Source organism: Lepidochelys kempii, chromosome 12, assembly GCF_965140285.1.
Source record: "Lepidochelys kempii isolate rLepKem1 chromosome 12, rLepKem1.hap1, whole genome shotgun sequence".
NCBI classification, from domain to species: Eukaryota; Metazoa; Chordata; order Testudines; family Cheloniidae; genus Lepidochelys; species Lepidochelys kempii.
Window position 1 is genome coordinate 37,291,582 of NC_136391.1, and position 21,404 is coordinate 37,312,985.

The 21,404-nt window shown below is 59.3% G+C and overlaps 1 protein-coding gene across 4 annotated transcripts in view; it reads right to left on the reverse strand.

The window, feature by feature from the left end:
* GSE1 (Gse1 coiled-coil protein) overlaps positions 1-21,404 on the reverse strand; it is a 361,908-nt gene that overhangs the window by 45,700 nt on the left and 294,804 nt on the right. For 3 of the 4 annotated variants that reach the window (XM_073308112.2, XM_073308111.2, XM_073308114.2), the window contains one exon: positions 8,862-9,080. The exons of the other annotated variant lie outside the window; for it this stretch is intronic. In XM_073308112.2, the coding sequence (XP_073164213.1) occupies positions 8,862-9,080 (219 nt within the window). The remainder of the gene's footprint in view (positions 1-8,861; positions 9,081-21,404) is intronic. 4 annotated transcript variants of the gene reach the window in all.

A 21,404-nucleotide genomic window follows, 5' to 3' on the forward strand; every position in this document is an offset into this window, starting at 1 on the left:
AGCAGATCTTTGTATGTCGCTGCAAAGGGAAATGACTGCACTGGTGAGGATGACTGGTGCGCGAGAGGAAAATTTAAGCATCAAGAAATCAATGTCAGCACCCACTAATGTTGCTTTTGATGGCTAAGCAGCGAGACGTGGCTGAGGAGAACAAGACAGAGGAGGAAGATGGGGTGGTGGAATCTATGGCATTTTACAAATTGATTCTCCGCTTTGTGCGCAGGTAGGGGGATGTTGGGGGAGCTGACCAGCTCCCATTATGCTAGGAAGGATCCACGCGTGATTCACGTTCTCTTCCAGAAGGCTGGGCAATTTTCACTGTAATTATTAATCAGTCCTCTGCCATGGTGATCCCCCACATTTCAGAGGCCAATCAGCCACTTGATGTAATCCTGCCACCCCACTCCGGGCCCCCTCTCACTTTGTGTTCGCGGGACTGTCCCTCAGGAGATTTGCCTCTTGGCACTGGCCGGCCAGTGGAAAATGTAACGGTGCATCAAGCAGAGACGACTGGCCGGGCACAGAGATCTCCCCTGTCACCAGCAGCCCCCAGCTCCCTCCCCTCCCTGTCGCAAGACACAGCCCCGAGCAGCCAGATTGAAGCTTGTCTGCATTTTTCACTCCCTTCCCCATGAGAAATTCTGCTGGCAGCAGCAAATTATGCGCAATTACTGAACCCCCCCCCCACACACACACACACGGGCAGCAAGGAGATGCTGTGCCACCGAAGGAGGGGGCCTGGCGATTGACACACGCCATCCACGTGCGGCTGAGTGCTGGCTCGTTGCTCTTTAAAGGGTCATGGCCAAGGTAGAGGAGCCCCAAACATGCTCCCCCAGGAGCCAGGATTTCCTTGCAGTGCCACGGGCCAGCCCTTGGGCTTTGCCCATGGCTGTCTCCTCTCCAGATCTGGGCTGGGCCTGGGAGCATGTGGCCCAGAGGCGTCTGGCGCAAATGGAAGGGCAGCGACCAGCGCTATGCTAATAGCATTGATGCTCCAGCTTCATAACCTGGCTACGCTCATCCCAGATGAGCAGGCAGAGAAAGGGAGGCAGGCCAGGGACCTCCAGCACTCCCAAGCTGGCTTCCCCGGGGCAAGGCTCTCTGTAGCTCAGAGACACTCCATAAGGCTGACCCCTGCTGGCTGGCGCTGCGGATGCTGCGTCTACGAGCAAAGCTGGCTGCGTGGCAAAGGGTGGGAGCCCATTCAGAGAGGGTGGGGGGCAGCTGAGGCCATCAGCAAAAAAAGACCTCAAGCTACAGCTCTGTCCCGCTAGCCCCGTCCATTAGCGCTGTGGGGAGATTCCCACTGGCAGGGGGCAACCTGTTTGAAACCACTTCCAACCCCCTGGGCTGAGAAGTTTGAAGATCCCGAGGCTCCCACCTCGCTTGGAAGAGATGATAAGAAAATGGCAGAGAAAAGGAAATCCCAGTGAGAGAAGAGGGCGAAAAATGGCCCGGAGCAGGAGAAAGAGAATCTGACGGAGGAAAGGACCCAGCTTGTGTACACTGAGTGCATGTGTCCGTCTGTCCTGCTGGATGAGACGAGCCCTGCTCTGTGTGGGCAAGGGTGTGATCGCTCTTTAACACGCCCCACACAGGCTGCCCTTTAGCGAGAGGGTCATATTTTGCTTGTTGCCAGGTCTCCCTTTTCAGTCACGTGGGTTTGAATGATGAGGTTCTTTAAATCCTCTGAGCTCCACGGCCACAGCAGCTTCACAGATTAGGGGCGTTGAATGGAAACACGGGTCAGATTTCCAGGTGCTTGTCATGAAATCGACACTTCCCAGAGTGGTGCCACAGGGCGGCAACAGCCTCTGCGGGTGCCATTGCTGGGGGCATGAGGGCGAGACGTGTCGAGGTGCTACCTTGTCCGTGCTGGGCCCTGCACGCTGGGACATTAGCACTGTACCAGCCCAGCACTGCACGGCCAAATGACCTAGCAAGATGCAGGCCAGGCTCACGCGCTTTGGGAATATCCAAGAAAAGCTGTCCCGGGTGGCATCCTATAGTGACCCCCCTCCCCCCCAAACATGTGATGTAAGGAACACGTGCCCACGAACAGTCCTTCCTGCACCCTCGTCTCTAGGGCTCCTGCCCAAAGAGGGAATTCCAAGCCCTGGCGTGGCTATGCCTGCCTAGACACACACAGCAGGATGACGCACAGCCAGCCTCAATGAAACCCCGGGCACAGCAAGTGCCTGCAAAAATAATGACCTCACTGGAATGACAGAGTGACTGCCCAGGAATGGCTCGGCTGTGTTCAGCACCCGGAGCTCTGCCTTGGGGGATCCGGAACAGGATTCCGCTGGGCACCTCCAGGATGCCCCCTCCCGGAATCGCACGTCCTGGCCTGGGGCTCTAGCCTGCGTGACACAAGCTGGGCATGCTGGAGGGCAGGTGTGAAAGGAAAGGAAACCGCACCACATGCCCCATTGCAGCCCCAGCAGAGAGGCCAGCATGGAGGCTGAGCCCTCCAGGGGAATGCTGCAGATCCCTGCTGGCAAGGCAAGGAGTGGGGGCACCCACACTGCAGGCAGCTAAAGGTCTTTGCTTCCCCAGACTGTGGTTCCAAACCTGGCACTGAGTTACATGAACGAGAATCCGGAGCATGGGGCTGGGAAGCTCTGCCACTCCCTGCTACCCCGCAACACCTCCACTCTTCCTCTAATTCCTACCTGCGCTTCCTCCCACTGGCGCTCACGCATCACCTTTAGCCGGGCTCCCGTTAAATAGCCCATGAAAGAGAAATCCATTCAGATGTGCATTTCTCCAGGCCGGCACCCAGCAGTCGCTGGCTTCATTATGAGCAGCGCAGTTTGGCTGGTGAGCGAATGCACGGAGGAGCCTTAGGCAAAGTAAAGCTTCACTGAAGCATGGCAGCTCAGCAGCCGAGGTGGGGGAAGGCCGGCACCTCCCCTCCGCGTTCTCGTCCCGCGTTCTCTCGGGGCACAGCAAACGAGATGGCATGTGGATCACTCCATCTGAACGGATGGAGTTTAAACTGCCCCCTCCAGACACCATGCCAAGGAAAGACATTAGCCCGGGAAGCAGTGGGGAGAGCAGGCCGTCGTCTGGCGAAAAACACGAGGGAGGTCTCCGGGGGGGGGGGGGGGGGGGCGGGGGTCAGAGACGGAGAGGAGTGAGACTGGGCCGCAGACCACGGCTTCGAAGGTGGTTAGAAAACCCAGGGCCAAGAGCGCAGTGCCGGGTCGGCTCTGCAGATCAGTCAGCAGGCGTCTGGGCAATACGGGCTGCCACTCCATGCCAAGGATCAGTTAGCACCACAAAGAACCGGAGCGGCCAGAGAGAATCAAACCAGTGGCTCCGGGTTATCAGAATGAGACGGGGAAAACAGGGGCCATGTAACCGGCCTGCAGTGACGGTGAGAGCATGCGTGTGTGTGCACCAGGCTCCTCCCACCCCTGCCCCCAGTTGCTGTGACTGCAAGAGAGCCCACAAGCGGGTACGGGGTGGCTGGATCTCCCCTGACCCTGCCCACGTGCTCGCTGCCATCCCGTGCCCAGTGCGGGCGACTGTGCACTCAGATCTGTGCCGGCACGGACTGATCTAGCAGCTGTGGGGTCTGAGGCTCCCCCCATGCCCACCTCCTGCCAACGCTGCCCCTGCTGCGCCTCCGACACCTCCCCCACAACCCTCCATTGGCTTCCATCCTGCCCCCTACTGCTACCCCCTCCGCTCTGCCCCCTCCCTGTGGCTGCCTCAGCTCCTTGGAGAGACTCTCACCTTCTGCCCCAGCACCTCCCTCTTCCCCGGCTCGGCCTGGCCGCTCCGGCCCTCCAGCCTCCCTGGGCAGCCGGCTCCAGCAGCATCAGGAGACCGACCATCCCCCTTCACGGGCGCCGGCAAGGCTGCTCCAATGGGTTGCGGCACATTTCCCAGGCCACAGTCCCCCCCGAGGGATGGGCGACGGCACAGACCCACGAGCTGGCTGAAGTCCCACCACCCAGGCAGAGCTCTGTCCGCGGGCCCGGGGCTGGGCACCGCAGAGAAGAGAGAGCAGCTGGGGGGCGGCACAGGGAGGGGACAGTCAACGGCCTGGCAGGGGGCCCGCTAAGGGCTCTCGCTAAAGGGCTGAGAGGTCTGTCAGTGGGCACAGCAGCAGCATCAGTCAGTGTGTGGGTCAGCAGGAGGTGCCCCTATTCCGCACTGCCCAGGGTACTGCAAAATGCCACTACCTGTCTCTGCAGGGTCCTTCGCCTGCCAGCCCCGACTCTAGGCCACGGCTAAGCCCACCAATAAGCCCGGCCTCTCCAGCTCCCTGGGAAGCAGCCACCCATGGCCAGGCCACCCCGAGCACATCACTCAGGGCGTTTGGCCTCCCGTGCAGGGGATGCAGCCTGACAGGTGGCTTTCCCCCGCACGCTCACCGTCCCTGGCCTGAGTTCCAAGCCGCTCAGGACATGGAATGCATGGGGAAGCCAGCCCTAGATTTGTGCCTGGGGGCCATTGACAGGCACCCCAGACGGGCCTGGGGTTTAGTGCCACCTGGACCTGGGACACACAAGACATCACTGAGCTTTATTCCCAGGATTCTGACCCTGTCCCATAGGGAGGGACCTGGCCCCATCACCCCAACCCCAGCTATGTGAACTGCTCCCCTTTGGGACTTGCCCCAGGCCCTACAAACAATATAAACTCCCTACACCTGCAAGGGGCAGCGCGATCCCCATGTGATCCCGTACCCACCATCTGCTGATCACAGCATGAGCACGGCTCTCAGGTGCACCCGCACCCCAGGCCTCTCTCACACAGACTGGCCACAGGTGCAGATCAAGGCAGTACTGGGCCCATGCACCCCCCAGCATTTGCATGTGCAAAGCGGGGACCTGTATCTACAGATGCACCTTGCTGGAGGGGGAGACAAGAAAATGCATCAGCAAATTGGGGAGCTCTTGGTGAGTTTGGCCTGTGGCTCCACCCTATGGAGATCGACACTTTTTCAAAGCTGTTCCTCAGAGTCCCACAACCCTGAGCATCTGCGCCTGAGTTTTGTGCGTGTTGCCGCCAGCTGCTCCCTGAGCTGAGAATTAGCCAGAGGGATACAAGGAGCAGGATCGGGGTCGGGAGTTAGCAGTGGGCAAGTCTGCTCCGCGCATGCAACATCTGGGCTATGGAGGCCCGGCCCAAAGAGACAGGGGAAGAGATGCAGCCCCTTGGGGAGTGGATCCCGGGTTGATTCTGTGCAGGGGACTGATGGATGCTTCGTGCTAATTCTACCCATCACCCGCAAGAGAAAAACACCCACTGAGGATTTAAGAAGGAGGGTGAGATGGAAACGGCTCTGCTCCTGCCGCAGATCCGCTCCTCACTAGCCAGAGCGGGAGGAGAAGACCCTCGTGGCTAGCTCCCTGTCCTGCCCTCGTGGCTGCCTTCTGGGCACAGGGCACTTGTGGATCAGTGCTGATCCCAGGCCAGGCACTTGGCAGACAGGGATGTGGTCTTGGAGTTGATGGGCCTGCACTCTAGCCAGGCCCCGGGCAAACGCAGCAGAGGGAGCAGGCTGTATGGCAGTTTGGGCAGAGTAGGAGCCACTCCTTGGGGAGAAGGGCAGGGGAGGAGGAGTGCTTCTCGGAAGAGGGCTGGAGGGGACAGCAGAGGCGTAGGGTACTTCCCCATAATCCACCCTTGTGAATGTTACAAGGGTGTCTCCTGGGTCCCCACCTCTGGATCCACGCTGCTGCTTACTGGGAACCCCAGACAGGCCAGGCCCAACCCCCTGGATCCAAACACTTGCTGGCCAATCTGACCTGTTCTGAAACCCGCAGCTGGGCACCCTCAGGAATGGACTGCACCGATGGCTGGACCCCAGCAGGGAAGCCAGAAGCAGCTTCTGACCCAAATCTAAGGCCCGTCGGTGCTGTACGGAACTTGTGGGAGGAAGGCACATCCCTGGGCACCTGCACCTTGCACGGGAAGAGCTAACAGCAGGGGCCAGCTCTGTACCAGCCAGCCAGGGGATGGCTGCCCAGCGGGGGTGCGGGGTGAGCCCCAGCCCTTGCCCAGAGCTCAGTGACACAGGTCGTGCTGCCCCCCAGCACACCCCCTCCGAACCCCGCGTGTCACAGCGAGGGAACAGCTCCGAGGGCCATGGGAGCCTGTCCTACCAACCCCAGGCAGCGAGCGCCGGCTTAGCCCCACCACCGTGAGGCTCAGCACTGCCCCCTGATGGCGCCTGGGCAGCTCCTTCCGCGACAATTCAATGAGGTCAGGGGGGAAAAAACACCCACTGCCAGCTCCCCCGCCCTGCCGAGCGAGAGGCGCCTGCCAGACAGTTGATGTGACAGGTTTAGGGCTGGCCGGATTTATGGAGCGCTTCGGCTGCGGGAGAAACAGGCTGGCACGGAGACAAGCAAACAGGACCCAGCATCAGCTGCCGCGGGCTGGGCTGGCGCGAGAGGCCAGCACCAGGGCCCAGGAAGGGACGGAGGCAGAGGGACAGGGCGGCGGCTGGGGCTTGGCCGACATGGCAAGGTTGGTCCGGCGTCGCTGTTGGGGAGGAGTGCGGAAAAGCTGCCACCCCCAGCCCGACAGAGCTGTGCAGGCAGCGCCCCCGGGCAGAGCGGGGAGCCTGGCACAAAAGCCCATTTGCCCGTCTAGCTTATTCCGCTCAGGCAGGTGGGTTAAGCTCTGGCCAATATAAGCTGCATTTCCAGGGGGGCAAAGCTCTTCCAGCCAAGCCTCCAGGGTCGGCAAGGCAAGGCGGCCTCAGAGGCCCTGATGGGGGAGGGGATGGGGCACAACCTCCCGCAGCCCTTGAACAGCTTCCTGGCCCGGCTGCAGCCCACAGCCTTCAAACCCAGCTGTGGGCTCGGTGCAGGGAGCTGGCAGGACGGAGGCTCCGCAGCGCATGTCCATCCGTGCCATGGAGTGCCGCACGGCTTGCCGGAGGCCCCCGTTCCACCCCACAGGTGCTGGGCACTGCGCCCTGGCGACGGAAAGCCACATGGAGGCCCAGCCAGAAGAGAGGGGGTGGGCAGCGGGGCTGGGGACAGCAGGAGGGGAGGGCTCTGGTTTACGCTGGCTGCTCTATACAGCAGATGCTGCTTTCAGAGCTGAGCTTCCCGCAGAGCAGAATCATCTGTGTGTGGCGAGCGATCAGTAACGGCAGCCACAGCTCTCCCTGCACCTTGTCCTCACAGCTGGGATCAGAGCGCAACCAGCCAGAGCCCAAGGGCACAGACCCCCAGGGCACAGAGCTGGGCTCTGCAGCTGTCCTGGCCTCCCGCTGGATCTGGGTTAATATTGGGAAGGGGCTTTAAGGGGGGGGGGCAGGTAACAGGGTGTCAGAGCGGGCCTTGGACTGGCTTTGAATAATGGGGACGCGTCCAGAGGCTAGGGTGATGGGCAGTAACTCCTTTCTCTACAACTGTATTGCTGGCCTTGCAGGATCTGTGGATCCCTTTGCACCGGCCTCCTGTGCCCAGAGCATCGTGCCCTTGCCCTGCCGTAGTCCTGAGGGAGCACAGGGCTCCCTGTCCCAAAGACACAGACAGACGCTGCACTCAGACGCAGGGCCTGATCCTGAGCACCTGCAGCCCTGGCTCCTGCAGCCTGCTGGGCTCCCACTCCCAGGCTGTCACCCCACTGGTCTGCACAGGCACTGCCAAGCAGACCATCCAGACCTGGCTCGCACGAAACCACGGCCCTGAGCCCCTGAGAGATCACAGCAGCGGGGCTGTTAGCCCCGGCAAGTAACGTTCTGACCACCCAGTATCCCCCTGCAGCTTCAGTGAGACAAACGCTTCTTCCCTCCTTGTCCCAAACTACTGCACAGAGCACAGCTGCCCACTGTTAAACAGCTGCCGCAACCCGGCCCCGAGGCGGCTGCATCTCAGCACTGGGTAGGTGATCCCTGGACAAACGGTTGCCAACCCCCACCCCTGTAGCAGCTGCATCTCAGCACTGGGTGGGCAACCCCCGTATAGAAAACTGCTGTATTTCATCCTAGAGGTGACTGCATGGGGGTGAGGGAATCCTTGTGCAACATCAGCTGTGTTCCGCCCCAGAGGTGGCTGCATTTCAGTACCGGGTAAGTGACCCTTACATACAGAGCTGTTACATTCCACCCCAGAGAAGGCTGCATTTCAGCACAGGGTGACATGATCCCTGTATATCCGAGCCTCACTGGGGGGCACTGGGAGTCTTGATTCAGGTTTGTAAAGCGCTTTGCGATCGGGGCTGAAAGGTGCTCGAGAAGAGCAGAGTAACACCATCACAGCACACCATGTCTGACGTCCTCCCAAAGCGGGTGCTGTGCATAGACCTGGAGAGGGAAATCCCGGCCTGACCCCCATCGTCAATCACTCGGCTTCGTCCTGAAGCCTGGGGTTCCTTGGGTGAGCTGCTGCGAGTACCTGGGGTCAGCTCCGGCCTCAGGCAAGTATCGCAGGTTTGTTCTGAGCAGGGCTGGGCGAGGGGTCTGTCTCAGGCACACCCCCGCCCCAGGCCACAAGTGCCAACTTTTGTTGGTGCTGGTGGGTGCTCGCACCCCCCCGCCCCTGGCCCCGCCCTGACTCCGCCCCCTCCCTGCCCCTATTGGACCCCTCCCCAAATCCCCCCCCAGCCCTGCCTCTTCCCCGAGTGCGCCATGTTCCTCCTCCTCCTCCCCCCTCCCAGCTGTTTCACGGCGCAAGCGCTGGGAGGGACGGGGGAGAAGCAGGATGCGGTGGCGTGCGCAGGGGAGGCGGCGGAGGTGAGCTGGGGCAGGGGAACTGCCGGTGGGTGCAGAGCACCCACCAATTTTTCCCTGTGGGTGCTCCAGCCCCGGAGCACCCACGGAGTCGGCACCTATGCCCCAGGTGTCATTTCAAGGACCCCTCTCCCAGCTCCTTTCTTACCTCTGGGTTCCTCTGCCTGTTTGGCCAGTTTGCGCAGGGCAGCAGCGAAGCTGGAGGAAGGCGCTGACTGGACTGACAAGGAGCTGTTGGCCGCCGGGCTGCCATTGGGCACAAGGGAGCCATTGAGAGGAGAAGGGGTCAGGGGGCTGACGGTGGCCGTGGTCCGGGTCGCGGTGGAGAGCATTCCTAGTGAAGGTGACTTTGGCTCATGGCTCATGCCTGAAACAACGAAAAGAACAATCCAGATCACCGGGAGAGCAGGCGCTCGAGTCAAGCGAGAGTCGCTACCGCACGCAGGGACAGAGGCCGGGGGCAGACGACAGCAGTCGGCAGCCTGGCACGGCAGCCAAGCATGACACCGGCCCCCGGGCAGCCACCCACCCCTGGCACCCATGCAGGGCTTGCCAGCCGCAGATCTCAAAGCGCTCTGTAAAGGCAGCACCCCCATTTACTGAGGGGGAGACAAGGGACAGGGAAGGGGACACGACTGCCCTAAAGTTGCCCACAAAATTGAAGCCAAGTCTCCCAGCTCCCTGGTCACCAGTCACAGCTGCCCAATGCCCAGCAAGGCTAGCCCTGGGCGGTAGTGGGGGAACGGGTGTCTCTCTTAAGGGAGCTGCCCAGGCCCACGCCCGGCGGTTGCCCAGCAGGGCTGGGAGCCTCCTCTCTCTCCTGGCCTCGGCTGCAGATGCCCCCGCTTGCACCCCCAAACTTGGATCAGCCGAAGGGGGCAACCAAGTACAACCACCAAAGCTCACCATCCACCCAGGCCATCTGCCTCCCCAGTCTCTCTGGGTGCTACACGGCGCTCCCACTCCAGCATCTGAGCATCTCCCACTTGAGTTACCCTCCCAACACACCTCTCCAGAGGGGCACAATGCCCCCATCTGACAGAGATGACGGGCCCGAGGCCCAGAGCTCGTGAGGTTTCTAACTTCCCTGGGAACCTAGGGAAAGTGACTCAGCCAAGGAACCTGTGGTGGGGCCAGGAATTGAACCCAGACCCCACCCCAATCCCGCTTGAGTGCTCCAGCCACTGGACCATCCTTTCCACTCACACAGAACTGTATCAAAGACTTCATACGTCAACAGCATCCCAGCTCCAAAAGGAGCCCGCCTGCCACTTCAATACCGATACAAGCCCAGCTGACCCAGTGCGTTACGAGTGCCTGACCCTTCCCTTACGCTGCAGATCCCCAGGAGGAGACTGCCTTATGAACGAGCCCATCTGGGGGATGTCGCGGGCAGCCTTGCGAGGGGAAGGGGGAAGAGGCAGAAACTGATGCCAGCCAGGTGCCGAAGAAAGCAACAGGAAAGGCAGCGGCGGGCGGACGACAGAGGCCAGATCCCAGACACGGACATCTCAGAAGAAGGCCTGATCTGCTAGAACAGGAGCTGTTGGACTTTCAGTCCTTTTCCCGAAATCCAACGGGAGGGAAGGGAATCAGAGACAACAAAAATAGTGAATCTAAGCTCTGATTTCGCCATCCCACCGGGACTCATGAGATCGGACACTGAGCAAGCAACTGGGCTTCCCCCTTCGGCTCCGCGAGAAAGGGGGGAGGAGGAGAGAAATAGACTGAGGATTTCAGCTGAAGGCGAGAAAGTCTTTGAAACCCTCCCGCCCGACGAGCCCAACCGCCCCTGGCCTGTGGAGTTGCACGGCGCCGGGTGCACAAAGCATGGCCCCTTCTCCCATCCCCGCCTCCAAAACACAGCCCCCATGAAAGAGGCAGGCCCAGAACAATGAATCAAACGCCCGGCCCCCAGGTCAGCCGGGCCCCTTCCCTGCAAAGGAGAAAGTAGAGAATCAAAGAGCTTACAGAGCGCAGGCTGGCAGGTGACTCCCGGCTTCCGTCAGCTGGGGGTTGCAGGGCACGGGGGCTTTGGGTTTAATTTCTGCAGCCCGCGAAGGATTATAAAAGAGAGCGGCGCTCAGGGAAACCCCATTCTTCCCAGCGAGCGCTTGGAGCTTATCGAACAAAGCAGCAGCTCACAGACACTGTTCCCCACAGAAAACAGGCTGACACTCTCGGGCGAACAGCTGCCGCGAAGTCACATGGCCCCAGCTGATCTGTAATATCCAGGGCCGCTTTTAGATAACAGTGGTGTTTTGTCAGCGCGGCGCCCAGCAGCAGGCCCTATTGAGCGCGTCTGAAGCAGCACTGATCCAGGCGTTTGACCCCTCCGTGTCCTCCGCTCTGTTGCTAAAGGCAGAAGAGGGAGAGACAGGGAGAAAGCAGCCAGGAGCGGGCTGAGCCGCTGCGCTCACCCCTGAGTCTGGGAGGGCTGAGCAAAAATTAGCCCGAGCTGTACCGCCGATTGCTCAGCCAGACGCAGGGGCTGGGGGCCCTCAGCCGGGGCCTCGCAGCTGCCGCTCGCTCGGGAGCAGCACACGGGGAGAGGTCGCTCCAGGTGGCTGGCTGGCTGTCCCCCTGCACTGACACCCTGCGAGCTGGGAGTCCACCGCCTGCCCCCATCATCCTGCTTCGGGCTTCTCGCTCGGCTGAGAATGAATGGACTCAAATACAGCACAGGAAAGAGGGAGGGCCACGGCTGCCAGGCAGTTCTGCCAATGCCCCTCAGTCCCGACCTGCAGCCCCTGCTAGTCCAGCCCTGGGCTCCCCCAGTACCCACAGAGCTCTGCCAATGCCCCTCAATCCCAACCCACAGCCCCTGTACCATCCCAGGTCTGGGCAGAAATTGCCGATAAGGCTTCACATGGTCTAAGAATTGTTTTGTGGCAGAACAAACATCCCCTCACACTTACTGCCCCCGCACCCCAAGCCAGGTGGGAATCCAGGGTTATGGGGGTGAGGGGCCTGTGACCATTGCAGAGAGGACGGGAACACTGACAGGCAGGGGCATTTTTCTGAAGTCCCGCCCCACTGGGCCCTTCCCAGCCCTGCACCAGCAACACCAAACCACCCCTTTCACTGAGCACTGCCCCACACCCCACGCTGGGTCCCTCTGCACCTCGGCACTAGCCGTGCATCGCCAGGAACGGGCGCGCCGGTCACACCAACCAGCAACTCATCAGCACCTGCGACTGCTTCTCCTTCCTGTGTCCCCGTCACCTGCACCAGTGGGGGGCTGGGCCCTCATCCCCAGCCCACGGCCGCCCTCGCCTGCCCAAGGCACCATCTCCAGCCACGTGGCACAACCCTCCCCTGCTGCAGAGCAGCCACCAGACACCCCAGGTCCCAGAGACAGGGCGGAGCCATGCAACCCCTGCAGCCAGGACATGCCACCATCACCTGCCCTCCCTTCCGGCCAGGAGAACATTCCTAGCCCGTGAGGCCACCCCTGCGCTGCAGTGTCACCTGAGGACACTGGGGCCCACGTGGCCCATGCTGACCTTCCTCCGGCCCACTTGCCGCTGCATGAGTCTCAGGGAGTGATGCTCTGATTTGCTTTGTGACCCAGCGCCTCCCCCCGCACCGCCATTTGCTTTGTGACCCGCCTCCCGCACCCCCTGCCTTAGCACTTGGGGCAGGGCTTGGCTCACCTGCCAGCAACAGGGCACCAGGACGATCTGCAAGGGGAAGACAGCCGGGGTAACTGGGTGAGCTCAGAGCCAGGCAGGCTCTTGCCAGCTTGTGCCAGGCCCCGTTTGCCAAGGAAAGGGCAGGGCCAGGGCATAGATTCTGCTGCCTGGCACCCAAGGGATGATCCATCAGAGCCGCCCACGAACGCTCTTCACTGCAGTCAGACCTGCTCTGCTGGCTGCTCTCGCGGGCCGTAGCTCCAGCCAGAGCTCTGGGTTCAAACGGGGCTGTGGGGTGTTACCGCGGCACCTGACAGAACTGGTTTGTTGCAGGACTCCCTGGGGGAAGTTCTCTGGCCCTTCTGGGGCTGGGCAGGGATCAGACTAGACAGTCAGAATGACACCCCTGACGGGAGGCTGGCCAGGAGCTCCAAGAGCCTACACTCAGAACAGGCCAGAGAGCACCGGAAAGCCCACATCAGGGCAGTGCGTGTCGCCTCACAACAACCTCCTCTGGGCTCTCTGCCCCACGCCGCTGTCCCTGCATCGGGGGCACCCACAGGGAAGCTGTGTGTCTGCCTCTCCTGGGCATGGAGATGGCCAAGCAGGAGAGAGCTCCCCCAAAATCACCTCAATCCACAGCTCCCACATCATCCCCCTGCCCTGGCAACTTCCATGGGACTTCTCCAACCTGGGAATCTTCCACACAGAGCAGGGACCCCTTGCCCGGCTCCCATCTGCTGTGGCCACTGGAGGCCCAGCCAGAGCTCTGCCGCAGAGGGGCTGGGCGCGAAGGGGGCCAGGTGGCAGTGAGGGCTCAAAGGGTGGGTGGCTGCACTTTGTCCCAGCTGCCTGGCACTGCCTCACCCCTTGGCCCAGCTCCGGGGTTGAGCTGTCTCCATCTGCGGAAGGCCCCATCTAATCAAGCCTCTCGGGCGCCAGGCTCTGGGGGATACAGCCCAACCGATGGGACCAGGGAGCCCAGAGAACCCGGCAGCTCCAGACCCAGGGTGGGAATGGGAGCCGGGCCCAGCCTCTTAGCATGTTCCCCACGCAGTCTCGGCAAGGCCTGGCTCTGCGCCTTTCCCCACTCGTTGCAATCCCCAGATGGCACCTCAGGCTCCCCCGCGGGCGGGCTGTCTGAGCTGGAAGGGCCTGTCTCCACTACCGCCTGCCTGAAGCCTGGTTTCGTTTTGCAGCTGGGCCTGGGCTATCACCTAAGGCGCTAGCAGGCTCCGTAAAGGAAACCCTGGAGCTTGTGCCATTCTGCCCTTCTCTGCGCCGGACAGCGGGCTAGTTCTTCACCCAGGCTTCTCTCCTCAGAAATCTCCGGCACGGCAAACTGGGCTGCCCTTGGTGAGCAGCCCGCACGTCGTGGGCTGAGAGGACAGGGAGCGATCTTTAGCCAAGACTTCCTTTCTCCAGCGTGCTCACTGACCACTGGAGCAAGATGTGTGTCTCGGGCCAAGCACTCAGGCACAGTGCTAAACCGACGGCCGCCCAGGTCACCACAGACTCTCCCCAGCTGGACAGGAGGCGAATTTCTAATGTAAAAACCACACAAACACCCTTTCCAGCCTCCTTTCCTCCCCACCCACCCCCCTGTCCTCTGCAGCTCTTCACTGCCCCATGTGACGGAGCCCTACTGCAGTGAGAAAACAACTGCACCGCGAGCAGGTCTCCCGGCACCATGCCCTGCACAGGGGGCCTACGTGTGCATCTAACAGGGATGCTTGAGAAGGCAAGAACTAGCGCAGGTACAGCTGCTGCACGGCTGCGGGGAGACGGGAAAGAGGCAGGGAGAAAGCCAAGCACTTGAGCAGCCCGATTCCTGGGGAAGATGGAAGGGGAGGGCGGCGGTTCTGGAGTGTCACTCAGCATTTATTAATCTTTGGCCCCGGCGGCCTCGAGAGACACCCAGCGAGCCCGAGCTCTCTGCCTCTCCCCTCGCCTCTGCCCTCATTATACAGGCATTTATTAACTTCTGCGCTCTCAGCCATTGACTGGAGTCTTGTCTACATGATCAGCTCATGTAAATTCATTATCCTAACAGCTGGGAATAAAACCCTGCCTGAGCGGGAAGGGAGCTGTCGGATGAGGGCTGTGGGGGCAGCGTGTGCCAGGCAAGGGGACTCCTGCCTTTTATTGCACCTGCTTGAGCCAGAGGGAGTGGGCGGTGGAGGAGGCAGAGGGGCTGCAGCCCTGAAATGTCTGTTCTAAACCACCATGCAGCATGTCAAGCAGCAGCTCTTTGGCGCTCTAGGCCCACGAACCCTCCCAGTACCGTCCCTTCCCTAAAGCCATCGCTCATCACCGCAGCCTATGGGGTGGCTTCACACAGAGCCAGGCTGCAGCGCCGGCAGACAGTCACCAAAGCCTGAAGCATTTAGACTCCTAACATCCATCACGAGGGGCGGGGGCGCCCGCGGGCCTGCATGGTACATGTTTGGTGGGTCCCATGCCACGGCAGACACCCCTGAGCGCATCTCAGCAGAGAAGCCCGGGCCAGCCTGCAGCCAAGCCCCCTCTCTCGGGAGCACACAGCCGCTGGCCGGGCTGTCCCGTCGCGTTTCTAATGAAGCTGCCCATCTCCAGGGCTGGCAACTTGCCCCAGCGCCCCTCCCCGGCGAGGCCACGCTCACACACAAGCTGATGGGGGAGGCACCGATCAGGACTCCCTGGCCATGGTGCTAACTCAACCCAGTCTCCGTGCCTTCTCAGGCCCAATGGGGCGAATGCCACGGACTCACCTCGGCAGGGTGCTTTGAGATCCGTGAGCATTACAGCTCCTGCTGCCACACCCCTCCTTCCTGCAAGGCACCCCAGCGATAAGGAGCCTGGATGGATTAATCAGTAACTCCCTCATTCACACACCCCCGGAGCCTTGCTACACACCAGGAGCTGGACCAGCTGTCCCAGGGCACCAGCCGATAGAAAGCAAGCCTCTTCTCCTCCAGTAAGTATGGCATCTGTATCCCGCCACACCCCCCTGCCCAATAAATGGTTCAAGAAGCATTACTAATCAGCACTCTGCCTGCCTCCTGCCGATTCCATAATTACTCCTTCCTTTCATCCCAAGCTCTGCGCAGACACCAGACCTCGGGCCTGCTGCCTCGCTGCTCTGTAATTACAAGCTAATAGCTTCAATGAATTTTCTGCTGGGGCCCAGTTCAAGCACCAATCCCGCCCCTTCCCCCTTGACGACCCCCCTTGGGGTAATTACACCCTGGAATGCCTGGCGCAGCAGGCCTCCGCATTTCCTCACAGGAGCTCACTGGCGGCCTGAATTACCTAATCACCCCGCTCGGTAATTCTTCATTACCGGAGAAGGAAATGTTTGTGAACAAATAAAGGACGCCCCAGAGCTGGGTGCACTGGGCCTTCCCCGCCCCTGCAAGCTGAGCCTCCCTGTGCCCACCCTTCCCACCCTCATCCCCGGGAGAGGGGTAAGAGGCACACAGAGCAGACATCATCCCCCTCCAGCAGGGGGCAGCAGGACAGACACACACAGAGCAGGGCTCATCCCCTCCAGCAGGGGGCAAGAGGATGGACAGACAGACAGAGAGCAGGGCTCACCCCTCCAGCTGGAGGCTGCAGGACAGACAGACAGAGAGCAGGGCTCACCCCTCCAGCTGGAGGCTGCAGGACACACATACAGCATGTGATGATCAGCTCATCTCCGCAGCCGCATAATAAATTCCTTGTTGCCTTTGGCTTGTTCCAAGCTCGCTGGCAAAGCAGCAAATTCTCCAAAGAGCTGGGCAGAAAGGGATTCCCCCTGGAGGGGGAGGGAAGAAGGGCAGTAGAGCAGAGGGGGTTTAACGCCTCGGCTTTCGTCCCACAGAGGGCTTGGGGCTTGGAGGGGAGGAATGTGAGAATCCGGGGGCTGGAAGAGACCGATTTCCACGGGTCAATGTCTCGGAGGCCTCGTCCCAGCAACCTGAGCCAGGTTACACCAGGGCCAACTGCCACGACTGAGTGCAGTGCTGATGCAGCTCCCCGGGGCGCGGTGACCTCCTGCACGCACGGCCCTAGGGAATCCCCTCTGAACTGGGACCTTACCCTCCACCCCTGCAATTAGGAGAATCCCCCCACACCAGTGACACAGTGAAGCACAGGAGATGCCAAAGCCCTCCCTGGAAGCCAAGCGCTGCCCGTTCATGCAAGCTGCTCTTTGTATGTCAAGGCACACGGCGACTCACTCCTCAGCAGGACACACACTGGCATGCAGTGCACACCACATCTGTGTGGAGGGGCTGGGAGCGTGCGCGCCTAGGGCTGGGCTCTTGTCTGCGTGTCCACGCGGGTGCCTGTGTACACGTGTGTGCACGTACGCACACGGGGGTCTGTTGCTGTCTATATGGGTCTGAGTTCACATGGATCAGTGTGGTCTTGGGTGTGCACACAGGGCGCATCGGCACAGCACTTGTGATGCGTAACACTGTGGGTTTTGCACACGTCCTGGCTGGCACATGCCAGTGGGTGGGGCTCACACGGTCTCATGACATCTATCCCCATGTTTAGCTGGACCCTCAGGCTTCTCTGAGCCCCTACCCTCAACCGAGTCGCAGGCTCCAGCCCTGGGGCCCTGGAGTGTCATTCTGTGTGGGGTTGGACCTAGGTCCATTTACTAATAATTTCTATGGAGATCCCAGTGCTGGGGATGGAAATGCTTCAGATCCCAGTTCGGCAGCCCTAGCACTAGCCAGCAATGTGGGCAGCACGCATCCCTGCCTAACGGCTTGCGGGAGATCCCGGGATCCGCCAGCCACTCGCCAACTTGCTTGGAGAGTGGCTGTACCCCCTAACTACACAGCATGGCCGTGGCTTCCCAACACCGGGCAGGGGAAGGGTGCTGTCCGGAGGGGTTTTCTCTGCAAAGGACACCCTGATCCTTTCAGGAGATGCCATGCAGAGGCCCTGCACTCCCCCAAGGCACGCAACACATCCATAGAGGGGCTCTGGTCTGCAGAGAAACAGGAGGGGCTGTGGCAAAGCATTTTCTGCAAGGTGTCCTTGCCTCTGCCATTCATCTCCCCTGGCCCCCGCCGTGGTCTAACAGAGCCCCGATCTGTTGCCTTCCCCAGCCCTCTCTATCACCCCAGGCTTTCCCGGAAGCACACACATCTCTGAAACCCCTAGAAAGGGCAGGAGACCCGCTGTGCAGCCAGCATTTTGCTTCTCAGCCCTTCCCACCCAAAGACCTGGTGCCCCACATTCTGGTGCAAGAAGAGAGCCACATCGCCAGCTCGACGGAGGTGCCTGCCCCATTACGAAAGAGCGGCCAGCGCACAGCATCAGTACAGGACAGACAGGTCAGGAGATCAATCCCTTTCATTGCCACCCACCCCGCCCGCAGGGGAAAGTCGGGGCTCCCTTTACAGGAACTAGGAATGACAAGGTGGGAGGATAGCTGGAGCCTGTCAAAAGGTCTCCCTCTTTCCCCACCAAGGCCAACCTCCCTCGGAATCACGAGAGCGTATCATGGAGAGCTGTTTAGGAAGGAAAAGTTTCTCTCTGGGGTTTCCCCACTTTAATTAAGGATAGTTCTGCCCCCCCTACCCCCCACCCCACCCAGCCAGCCCCAAGGCGCAGCCTGAGCCACAAGCTGCTAAAAGCAGCATCAAATATTCAAGAGAGAATTTGGTGTTAAGAACTCAGGGCGGAGCAGGCGTGGAGAGAAAGTTCCCAACTGACCCTAGGGGAGGGGAGAATTCCGCTCTGCTTAGCTCTCCCCTTCCCCCCTCCATTAACTCATCCGCAGAGATCAGCAGACAGACAAGGCACAAGACCAGCACATCTGAGCCCTCCCAGAAGATCTTAGCCAAGGGATGGAGCGGGAGGGAATCCCACCTCTGAGCCTTGTGTGGGACCTGGGGCCGCATTGTTTCCACATCACCTGTGCTAGGGGGTGTCACCTGTTCCCTAAGGTATCTGTGCCCACGCCACGCACCCCAGATATGAAGTGTAACTTCTGGGTGGCTGGTACTTAGCCCTCGTCTACATGTAAAAATGAGACTGACCTAGCAATGCCGCCTAGGGGTGTGAAAAAATCATGCTCCGAGCGTCGGAGTTAAGCTGACCTAACCTCCAGTGCAGACATGGCTCGGTCAACGGAAGAGTTCTTCCTTCAGCCTAGCCACCACCGCTCAGGGAGGCTGATTACCTGCACTGACGGAAAACCCCCCTCCGGTGGCGTAGGAAGTGGCTACGCTACCGTGCTCCGGAGGCACAGCTGCAGACAGAGTCTCAGTCAAAACCAGGGCTCCAGCCAGTACGTCAGTGCCCAGTTTCTAAACAGGTTTAGATCCAAATTTCCAAGCCAGAAGGGACCACTGTGATCACCTAGTCTGATCTCCTGCATAGCGCGGGCCAGAGCGCAACCCTGAATTAATTCCTACCTCAATCACAACAGATCTTTTAGGAGAAAACATCCAGTCTTTATTTAAAAATGTGCCAGCATGGAAGAATCTGCCACAAGCCTCTGTCAGCTGTGCCAATGGTTAGTTACCCTCATTCTTACAAATTCAAACCTTGCACCTAATCTGAATTTGGCTAGTTTCAACTTCCAGCCACTGGATCTTGTTAGACCGTGTCTGCCCAACTGCAGAGCCCATTATCAGATATTTGTAGGTACCTACAGACTGCAATCAAGTCACTCTTTCACCGTCTCTTTGTTACGCCAAACAGGTTGAGTCTATCACTAGAAGGCAGGTTTTCTAATCCTTTAATCATTCTCATGGCTCTTCTCTGAACCCTCGCCAATTTACCTTCATCTTCCCTGAACTGTGACCGCCAGAGCTGGACCCAGGATTCCAGCAGCGGCTGGACCAGTGCCAAACAGAGGTAATACCCTCTCCCCACTTCTAGCTGAGATTTCCGTATACACATCCAAGGATTGGAACTGCGAGGCTACCCGATACAATCAGAGTTTTCAGCAGCTTAACTGGAAATGTGTTGTAACCAAGCTCTGAACCAGTTCTGCTACTTGGTCCCCAGCATTGCAGACAGAGTCTAAAGATCTCAAGGTCAGAGGTGTTAATACCAATGCTCTGGCCTGACTCCAACTCAGGCAATGACGTCTGGCCTACCTAAATTCCTTCCCGGCAGTTTCAACCAGTGGCCATATCCTTCTGCTCTCAGTGCCCTGGGCTGCTGCGTAACGTTGCCATGCACTATGCTACAACTGCTGTTCCCCACACCAGAGGTGGCTGCATTCCAGTGGTGAGGCAACATACATCTACACTACGTTACTTGTACCAGCTCTTGCTCCTGCGTTAGTCAGCTGCAAAACTCCGTGTGCACAAGTTTGGGGCTATTCATCAGACCAGACTTATCCTGAGTCCTCTAGGTGCAGAAATTGTGGATCTGGTGTTCCCTCCCTAGGCAGGAGGTGATATGCTCTGAGGCGCTCCCGGGATCTCAGGGCGCAGACAATTTAGAGGCAGGGAATGCTCCAGGGTCGTGTACAAGTACAAAGTGGAAGCAACAGGATGAAATGAAGGAAAGGGGAATTCAAGGTGAGTATCAGGAAAATCTTGACTGATGCCTCAGGCAGTACGAGGGAAGAGGTGGCAGGTCCAGCGCTTCAGACTTTTAAATCGACACTAAGAGCAGGGGAATCCGCTGTCGGCAAATTCTGCACCAGCTGAACGACAAGTAATTCACTAGGAATTCGAGTAATTCTCTTCCATCCCCACCTACTCATTTCCGTACCATTGTTATGGAGCTGGATTTCCCTTGGCTCAGCAAGATACCCTGGGCTGGATTCTCATCTCCCACGGGCATAAATCTGGAGTAACTCTGGATTCACCGCCCTGCCAGTGAGACCAGAATCTGGCCCAGTAATTTTAACCAGGTTTTGCATCCTGATCTTCAGGATACAGCCGTCAGCCTGCCTGCTGGCCTGGTACCCACCTGTGCCACGTTACTCGGTGCGAGATGGCATCAGGAGCTTTTTGGCCCAATCCACTATTTCTGTGGTAAGAGAGGTGCTAGCGAGTGAAAGGTGCTGTTTGATCCCAGGGTTTACATGCAGCGGGAGAGATCTGGATAATGGCATCTGCTGGGGATAAATGATCCTGAGATAAATAGCAGCAGGTAGCCGAAGGATCCCACACAACAGCACCAGGACTGGGCAGCAGCTCTACTGGGAAGACCCATTAGGAACTATATACATTAACATCTAGACTTGACAGGGCATTGATCACCCATGGATCTCAAGTTTCAGAGTAACAGCCGTATTAGTCTGTATCCACAAAAAGAAAAGGAGGACTTGTGGCACTTTAGAGACTAACAAATTTATTTCAGCATAAGCTTTTGTGAGCTACAGCTCACTTCATTGGATGCATGCAGTGGAAAATACAGGGGGGAGATTTATATACACAGAGAACATGAAACAATGGGTGTGACCATACACACTGTAAGGAGAGTGATCAGGTAAGGTGAGCTATTACCAGAAGGAGAGTACTTCTTTTCTTTTCTTTTCTTTTCTTTTCATGGATCTCAAAGCACTCTACCATGGAGGTCAGCATGATTTGACAGGTGGGAAACGGAGTTGCAAAGAGGTGAAGGCCCCGACTCCCAGAGGTATATAGACTCCAAACTCAGTGGGAAATCAATGGGAGCGAAGTACCTACAGACCTTTGAGGATCTGTGAAGCACAGCAAGTCAGATGCCAAGTTGAGAACAGACCCCATGCCTCCCAAACGCCAGTTCTGTGCCCTGCCCCCGGGACCACACCCCCTGTCAGGTGCTTTCCAGCCATACGTGTAGGCTGTGCCCTGCCCTTTACCTCCTATAGAGGGGGAGCTCTTCCTAAGGGAACAGGCAGGATCTGTACCCTACCCACAGGGCCTGCGGTCAGTGCGGGCTGCGGGGCTTACCCCATGCCTGGTCAGGCCCTCACACTCTGTAAGTCTCCCTCTCACGGTAAGCCCAGTGCGTTTGAGATCACAGCACGCACCAGGGCACCTCCGCTCAGCGGGGCGATGGAGAAACGGATCGGCCTGCATGTACAATGGGACCGATCCTCATGGAGAACGGGTTCATCAATG